This window comes from Salvelinus sp. IW2-2015, linkage group LG4p (assembly GCF_002910315.2).
Source record: "Salvelinus sp. IW2-2015 linkage group LG4p, ASM291031v2, whole genome shotgun sequence".
In the NCBI taxonomy this organism is placed as follows: domain Eukaryota; kingdom Metazoa; phylum Chordata; class Actinopteri; order Salmoniformes; family Salmonidae; genus Salvelinus; species Salvelinus sp. IW2-2015.
The window spans coordinates 19,343,390-19,352,293 of record NC_036841.1 but is presented as its reverse complement, the minus strand read 5'-3'; the positions used below and the strand labels follow the sequence as shown (position 1 = coordinate 19,352,293).

Genomic DNA, 8,904 nt, shown 5'->3' with positions numbered 1-8,904 from the left:
GAGGGATAGAGAGAGATTTGTCATTTTTTCACTTTCAGTTTCAATTACTTAGCTAGCAAATGCAGCTAGCTAGTTTAGCCTACTCAAACACCATGGTCAAACAGAGGGATGCTGTGTTAGCTAGCTGGCTATGACTATCCAACACAACACTGGAACTCTTCCAAGTCAATGTAAGCTTTTGGTTTCACTAATTTATTGCCAAGTGCTGAACTGCTTACTGACACTGTAACATTACTGCATTATTGTAGCGGGTTTACTAACGTATTAATTCTATAAGCTATGTTGACTATGACGTTACTTTAGCTAATATGGTGACAATGATGTAGGCTTTGTGTGGCGGTTATGATATGGTTTGGCTTGGAAAGGTTTTTTCGCCTGGTCACATACAGCTGATGTGTTGTGCATTGAAGTCCACAAGCGAAGGGAAAAGGTAAGAGGCGGAGAGCTTATAGATGCGAGAAGGAATACATCATGGCTGCTATGAAAGTGAACTGTATTTCTGCATGATAAGAGGTGTATTCATTCTACCGATTCTGTTGAAAAACGTTTCTTAAACAGAAGCAAACGGAACAAAACGGGGATAAACATACCTGAATTAGTCCAATAGAAACTCTTGTTTGCAACTGTTGGACTAATGATAACGCCCTAGATCGCCTAGATGCAGGCAAGATTGTGCATGGCGGTATTGAATGTGTCACTGTCTCTCCATGTGTCACTGTCAGTCGCCTCAAATGTTTCTCTCGACCTGTGGGCACCTACGTTGTAAGCTTCATTCATAGGCTAGGTTGTAGCAACCTCATGATGGGTATCGGGGAAAATGTGAGTATCATGTAGAAGCCTAAACCTATCGCTGTTACATTGAACTGGGTGAATGGAATATGAATGACAGTCATCCAATCTGCTTTAATGGAAATAAGGCCATGCTCATGATTTTTTCTTTTAATCCTCCCTCATCTTAAACGGCACTGACCGCTACTGGCGCCGGCGTTGCCCTCTTGGACTATGACCGTCCAAGCAACAAAACAAAGACATTTTGTGACTGGTACACTACATGCAGTCGTAAGGGTGGAAGCAAAATAGTACAAAATCTTATTTTCCGCAATAATAGAAAATCATCATCAGAAAATCGCATTCAACACTAGATGGCGCTACATCGACATCCTATCCTGTGATGAAGCTTTACATTTATCATGCACTCAACAGAAATATTTTTTATTATATTGGACAGAACAAGATTCATATTTCATAATCATGTCAACAAATATTGAATTACTACAAATCAGGTAGCTCTGTTTTATAAAAGTCATATCAATGTGGTGGTACTAGATTATGTTGTTTTTATTCCATTACATTTCTTACCTGTGTTTCCACCATTCAACACAAAATGGCAATATGGAGTGCATTAATGTAACAATATTCATTACACTCAGCTCCGTTTTAATTCCATCAGTTAAGGCCATCTGAATTCAAATCAAATTAATGAACTAATGAAAATCCTTAGAACTTATGAACTTATTTTTTAATTGCCTTTTATTTATTTATTCTTGAATTGAATGTCAATCATCACGTCATCTGAAATTAAATGGAATTGACCCTATGAGGACACCGACACACAATCATACATTGGGAATGCCTGTTTCCCTCAATTGCTCCTCGGTGATTATTTCCTGTAAAATGAGACAACATTCAGGGGAAACATGAACAATCAAGAGTTTGAAATGATACCGGTCGTCATTACAACAAGGCCTAGACGTCCTCACATTTCCCTTTTACCAGAGGACCTTCTCCTTTCTCTAACTAAGTTCCCAGCTGGGCCTCTTAGCTTCATAGACTGTGTCCAAAGGGCTGTGGTTAAAAGTAGTGCACTATGTGATTTCAGGCTCAACAGTATTCTTCAGGTAGAGATTAAAGGGGGTGAATTCATTTGAATTCTGAAGTATGTTATTGAGCTGCTCTAATGGGAAAGCAGAGGTAAATGACATGGGGATGTTTACCAGAATATTTACCACTAGAATATTCTGCAAAGAACATGGCTACATGTTTTGGGTTTAATTGTTTTGGTTGGTTGAATATACAGTATTAGGTTTCCAGGGGTATCAGTTTTGATCCAGACTTGTTGAAATGTTCTTGGCAGGAGGGAGAGGAAGAGAAGAGAAGAGAAGAGGGAGGGGGGTTGTAAGAGGCTGTGGAGGAGAAGGAACCAGTGGGACAGAATTGGTTGGTAATTATCTCTTGACATTTAGAGAGAGAGAAATGGGCGTCTCATAATTACCTCTGGACATTTGGATAGGGATGGGGCGGGGGGGTGAGAGAGAAGAACAAACACCATTGTATATACAACCTATATTTATGTTTATTTATTTTCCCTTTTGTACTTTAACTATTTGCGCACATCATTACAACACTGTATATAGACATAATATGACATTTGAAATGTCTTTATTCTTTTGGATTTTTTGTGAGTGTAATGTTTACTGTTAATTTTTTATTGTTCATTTCACTTTTGTTTATTATCTATTTCACTTGCTTTAGCAATGTTAACATATGTCTCCCATGCCAATAATGCCTCTTAAATTGAATTGAGAGGAGAGCGGTAGAGAGAGAGAGGGTCTCATTTTACACCCTCACCCCAGTCTCCCTCTGTTGCTGTGGTCCATTTGACTTTGATCTCTCACTCTGTTAAGCAACACCTTTTAAAGGGTGACAAATTGTATGGTCGCAGACTCACATGTATGATTGCAGACTAACATGCTCACTTCCCCTACGTTCCGTTATTGTTATATGACAAGTGAGTTGCTTGAATGTCATGACTTTTATTTTGGAAGATAGGATTTTCACTGGAGTGCAACCAAAGGGATGGAAAGAGCTATGAGGAAGAGATAGTGGCCTTTCTTCAGTTACTTACAATATATGTCTGTCATTTTGCAAACACACAAACATGTAAAGACTTGAAACTGTGTTCTGTTCCAGAAAGGTCTAGAACTTAGTTTCTCACAGAATTTAGGCCTATGTGTCAAACAAGAAACATTTCTGTGCTTTAAGGTAGCCTATTCTTTAATAGATTTGTGAATGCAATTAAGGCATGATTACAAATATTTATATATATTTTTTTAATTATTATTATATTTAGATCAGTAAAAGGGAGTGAAGGACTTGTACCCCATTGGCTCTATATTGCATAAACTTCTTTGAGAATAATATGATTTTTTGATTGATTTATTGATCTATTGTCAATATGCAATTTTTCTAATGTGCTCATTGATAAGAGCCAGTCCATGATAGGAAATATCCTCATATGGATGATTACCATGGGTCTATGATTGACATCACCCAACTCCGGATTTCTTATCTTGGTATCATCTCATTGCCCTCTACACTTCTCTCCTCTTTCTATAGGAGCTAACCCAACCCAGGAGCTAACCCAACCCAACCCATCTGATTTCACATTCCAAAATCTTAATCTTCTTTAGGATGGGATCCTCTTTAACAAACTTGACATGTTCAATAGGAGCTACTATATTCCTTTCTTATCCCATTACTCAATTGCCCAAATTCTTGATTTGAGGTCCACAGCCAGATTTACCCCGCTGGCGCCATTCAACTTCAAAGTGCAAGCATACTTTCTTAATAAGGGGGTATCTTCTTGCAGTTTGTTTGGCAATAAAAACCTACTCTATTCAACTTGCACGATATAAAAGTTTACACCTACTAAAAATGTATGTAACCTAGCTTACAAAAAGCAATATTATATCATGTAATAGTAATAGATCTAGCGTCTACATATTTCTGTAGGCTATTTTACGTTAATATACAGTCAACATTCTAGATTCTTCCACCAATGCTTGAGAAGAAGAAACGGGCACCTGGGTGGAGCGTGCTCATTGGTTCCATGGTCTTTGGTTCCATCGTGGGATTCTTGCTATTCATTACCACCCAGGGCGTGCGTGTCGCGCTTACGCCAAACAAGACATGAGCCAAAAAAGGGAGTGCGCCGACCAGATTGAATCAACCTCTCAATGAAAGAGAGAGAGAGGAGGCAGAGGGAGCAAACAGAGAGCAGCAAGCAACAGTGCCCAATCTGAGAGACAAAACACAGAGAAAAATCAGAAGAGCTGCAAACAGTTTATTTTATGGTTCTGCAGAGAACAAAATAATAATGTTGACTATCTTTTTTCTGTAATGATCGACTACTATAACAAACTATTTACATCAGAAATGGACCGTAAAATTGCAAACTTCTCTGGGATGTGGAAAATGAAGACTTCTGAAAACTTTGAAGAACTCCTTAAAGCGTTGGGTGAGTATTTTCACACAGCCACGGGAAGTAGGGGTGCTGAGAGTGCTGTAGCACCCCCTGAAAAATCTGAATTAGGCCTAAAATTATAAATATAAATAAAATGTGTTATTAAAAAAAAAAAAAATCTCACCTTTTCGCCTTTTAGTAGTATTAGCAGACTGATAAAAAAAAAATCAGCATCTGGCTTTGGCAAAAAAGGTAATTTCTTTCAAAAAACAAGGACATTTCTAAGTGACCCCAAACTTTTGAACGGTAGTGTATATCAAGCAGTGGAGGCTCCTCGGAGAAGGACGGGGAGGACCATCCTCCTCAGTGAATTTCATAAAAATAAAACATTTACATTTTTTTTGATACAACTGCCCTAAATATAATCACGGCACCAAATAATTGATTAAAACACACTATTTTGCAAAGAAGGTCTACAGTAGCCTCAACAGCACTCTGTAGGGTAGCACCATGGTGTAGCCGGAGGACAGCTACCTTCTGTCCTCCATAGACTTACACAGTAATTGTGGCAACTTTCGGAGGACGTCCTCCAACCTATCAGAGCTCTTGCAGCATGAACTGACATGTTGTCTACCCAATCAAAAGATCAGAGAATTAATCTAGTACTGAAAGCATAAACTACAGTTAGCTAGCACTGCAGTGCAGAAAATGTGGTGAGTAGTTGACTCAAAGAGAGAGAAAGAAAATAGTTGAAGACTTTTGAACAAATGAATTTCTTCCAAAATGAAGGAGAAGCAAGATATATAGATATATATATATAGAGCGAGAGAGATTTCATCATTTCACTTTCAGTTTCACTTACTAGCTAATGCAGCTAGCTAGTTTAGCCTACTGAAACACTAGCTGGCTATGTCTATCCAACACAACCCTGGAACTCTTCCAAGTCAAGGTAAGCCTTTGGTTTTACAAATTTATTGCCCGTTGATTCTGTTGAAAAACGTTTCTTTAACAGAACTAAACAGAACAAAACAGGGATAAACATACCTGAATTTGTCCAATAGAAACTCTTGTTTGCAACTGTTGGAGTAATGATTACAGCCACTATCAGCTAGATGCAGGCAAGAGTGTGCAAGGCGGTATTGAATGTCACTGTCTGTCACATCAAATTTATCTCTCGACCTGTGTGCACCTACGTTGTAAACTTTCATTCATAGGCTAGGTTGTAGCAACCTCATGATGGGTATCGGGAAAATTTGAGTTTCATGTTGTAGCCTAAACCTATCGCTGTTACATTTAACTGGGTGAGTAGAATATGAACGACAGTCATCCAATATGCTGTAATAGAAATATGGCCATGTTCCTTAAAAAAAATTGTCCTCCCTCGTCTGAAACGGCACTGACCGCCACTGATATCAAGCAAGTATTTTTATATTCCACAAGTACTATAAACTGTTTTGTACAGATAATTATCAGACTCAAGATACAAATTCTGGTAAACACTGAAATACATTTTGTTTTTTTTTTAACGCTAAAGTAATGCACTGGGCCTTTACTAGTCCTGTATTAGCAGACCCATATAGACGTCATCAGCGCAGGCAAAATACAAATTCTGCATCCCCACCCCCAAACAACTTCCCGCGGCTATATATTTGCATACTATTTGAAGTAGTAGTAGACATGTCTGTAAATATATCGACTATTTGATGTAGACTCAGATCATCATACATTCTGCAAATCACAGATGCACTTATTATTGCATTTGCAATTACCTTTTTTCAATCTATGGAGCCCTAGCCTTTGTCAAGGATATGTCCAAAATGTGTCAGAAATGTGGCAAAAAGGACCAAAGGCACGAAAAGACTAAAGCGTCCTGAGAAGCATCCCACTCTTGGCTATGGGGTGAAATGTTAAACCAGCTTGGTCTGTGGCCACATATACCACTCAAGTGTTTATACTTCTCTGTGCACATGTTTGGTTTTAATGGGGAATTCATTCATGATTATTTCCAATAATTTTCTTGCTTGATTTATTGTTTTAAAAGTCCTTTGTTATCCTTTTTGAGGCACCCATCCACCTACACATTCAGTCACCTAAACACACACACACACACACACACACACACACATAGAAAGGCCAGAGGAGGGCCTTGGCATCTATTAAAATGTAAAGACAAATAGCCCATGGAGGAATGTTATATTTTCCCTCATTTCAAACCAAGACCTCATGAGATTGTAATTAAAGCCAGTGTAAACGGAACTTAACCCTGAAATGGGCCCCCTCAGTCAGCCGGTATTGAGACTAACATTCCCTCAGCACCCTGGGACTCCTCAACTAACTCGCTCCAGGGGTTTCTTTGTGGGCAACAGCAGTATTTCCCTTCAAAGATACATTTTGCTCCAATGAGAAGGTTTGTCTGATTTTTATTCAGGGATAAGAATTTTACTTTGAATAGGCGAGAGGAATGAAAGTCAGTCTGATGTAAGATACTGTTATTTGTGTGTCAGGTCTACGCTACTCATCCCTTGAAGTTGAATGAATGAGAGCTCTGTCTGAGATCAAACCCTCCCTCTCCGCTGATGTCGTTCCCACTACCCATAAATCAATGGTTATGAATGATGGCTGTGATATGGCTTTTCATCACAATGGATGCATCCCAAATGGAACCATATTCCCTATATAATGCACTACTTTTCAAAAGCCCCATAGGGCCCCTGTTCAAAACTAGTGCACTATGTAGTGAATAGGGTGCCATTTAGGACACATCCAAGGTCTCCATTCTCCATCTACTTCTGTGATACCTTATTGATCCCCATGACCAGGTGTGAACGTGTTCGTCAGGAAGATAGCCGTGGCTGCAGCCTCCAGGCCTGCAGTAGAGATCACCCAGCAGGGAGAGAGTCTCTCCATCCAGACCTCCACCAGCGTACGCACCACCCATGTCTCCTTCACCGTAGGCCAGTCCTTCAATGAGGACACAGTGGACGGACGCCCTTGCACCGTAACACTCCATTTCCACAGTCTTCATCTCTACATATGTTGCATGAAATATTTTGGTTATTTCTGTACGTGCATATTTTGCCAGGACTCAGTGTATGAAATCAGGGGTCTGTATAAGCATGTGGGGAAAAATCTGTGTGTATCTTGATATTTGTTCTATGTGATGGTTTAGTATTCTCATTTTCTTTATGGTTTGTGGAGGGCAGCAAACATAACGCCTAACAGACTTGAAGAAGCAGTAACATGCCGCAACAGTACTGAGTACCAAATGAGAAGCCTCAGGGTCACACACAGATCTACTGTGTTTATCTAGCCACTTCACTACAACATGCAGTGTCACTTATTAAACCCTTGCATGGGCCTTCTTCCTATGTCCTCCAGAGTACCCCTCGCTGGGAGACAGATAGCAAGATCAGCTGTGAGCAGACTTTGCAGAAAGGGGAGGGCCCTAAGACTGCCTGGACCCGTGAAGTGACCGATGATGGTGAACTAATTTTGGTAAAGCATACATTTCTATTGCCTACAAACAGTGATCCTTTAACTGTGTTTTGGGGGGGGGGAAGGATGTGTTTGATTTATCTGAGTTTTGTATTCATTTTGTTGTCATTTTCTTTCAGACAATGAGCGCTGGGGATGTTGTGTGCACCAGAGTATATCAACGAGAATGAAAGACTTTTAAGACTGTCAAACATTTCCAGTTTTTTTATTTCTACCTACTCCTTTTGCTTGTTTAATCTTCCAGTCATTCAGATTGTGGTTAACAAGACGTCAGGTGTATGTGTTTTGTCAGACAGAGTTTGATTGTTGTGAAAGCCTTGTGCCAGTTTATTTTCATGTATAATGTTCTCGTAATAGCATGTAATGGCTTTGTAATGTTATCATTGTTCCTCCACAACTAAGCTGTATTTATTCTCAGTATAACGCATGAAAACCCTATCTGTATTTCTCTTCACAATGTCTTAGCGAAGCAACTGTAAACCATCCTCAAACTGTGTTGTTAAAACAATTATAAATGAATCATGTATTTCCAAAACCTGATTTTATTAGCTTTGTGAAACTGATTTAAACCAAGACCTTGACCCAGCTGTTCTGGCTTTCTCGCTCCGTACCACCTCCTTCTTCTTTCTTTTCTCCTTTCCCCCTGCCTATGATCTTTGTATGCATCCCTCCCTTGTTTTTCGTCCCTCCCGGCAACTTGCCCTCTCCTTCTCTCCTCCACACCCTTTCCTCTCAATCCTCCTTGTCCTCTATGTGCTCTCTTTCCTCATCCCTCACCCTTTGTCCATTTAGAATTTTAAAACTCCCAAAGAGAATCCATATTTTATGAACACAACTGTGTCTGAAAGACATTTGGCAAGAACAAGGGGAAAAACTGGGAGTGGTAGGGAAAGAGTGAGTGAGGGACTATAAGAAAATAATTTCATATTGAGAACGGTACTATTTCCTCAGCTTTCGTTCCCAGCTGTACCTAATTACAGTATGAGCTCAATAAAAGGTTCCCCACCCCCTCTTCCGTGGACTCGGCCCGCACCCATTTGCAAAGGGTAAAATTACTGCCTCTGATTTGTGTGGACAGCCAAACTGGACAGCCAAAACAAAATACAGTCACACCTAAATTAACACTCATACTTGGGAGGACAGATGCTGTTAGAAAATAATGGATT

At 39.6% G+C, this 8,904-nt stretch overlaps 1 protein-coding gene across 2 annotated transcripts; it reads left to right on the top strand.

The window, feature by feature from the left end:
• Window positions 1–3,957: 3,957 nt before the first annotated feature.
• Window positions 3,958–8,278, top strand: LOC111960655 (cellular retinoic acid-binding protein 2). Of its 2 annotated transcripts, none has more exons than XM_023982773.2 (4): window positions 3,958–4,297; window positions 7,063–7,241; window positions 7,622–7,738; window positions 7,858–8,278. In XM_023982773.2, the coding sequence occupies exons 1-4, from the start codon at window positions 4,180–4,182 to the stop codon at window positions 7,906–7,908; spliced, it is 465 nt and encodes a 154-aa protein (XP_023838541.1). In that variant the 5' UTR covers window positions 3,958–4,179; the 3' UTR covers window positions 7,909–8,278. The 2 variants fall into 2 exon arrangements, with proteins under 2 accessions (XP_023838541.1, XP_070294761.1); XM_070438660.1 differs by lacking the exon at window positions 3,958–4,297 and adding an exon at window positions 4,610–5,192.
• The last annotated feature ends 626 nt before the right edge of the window (window positions 8,279–8,904 follow it).

Bases quoted from the DNA above. Each gene is read 5' to 3' on its own strand.
- LOC111960655 (XM_023982773.2), top strand. From the start codon at position 4,180: ATGATCGACTACTATAACAAACTATTTACATCAGAAATGGACCGTAAA. The intron at 4,298-7,062 runs GTGAGTATTTTC...CCCCATGACCAG, and splicing joins AGAACTCCTTAAAGCGTTGG to GTGTGAACGTGTTCGTCAGG. The intron at 7,739-7,857 runs GTAAAGCATACA...ATTTTCTTTCAG, and splicing joins ATGATGGTGAACTAATTTTG to ACAATGAGCGCTGGGGATGT.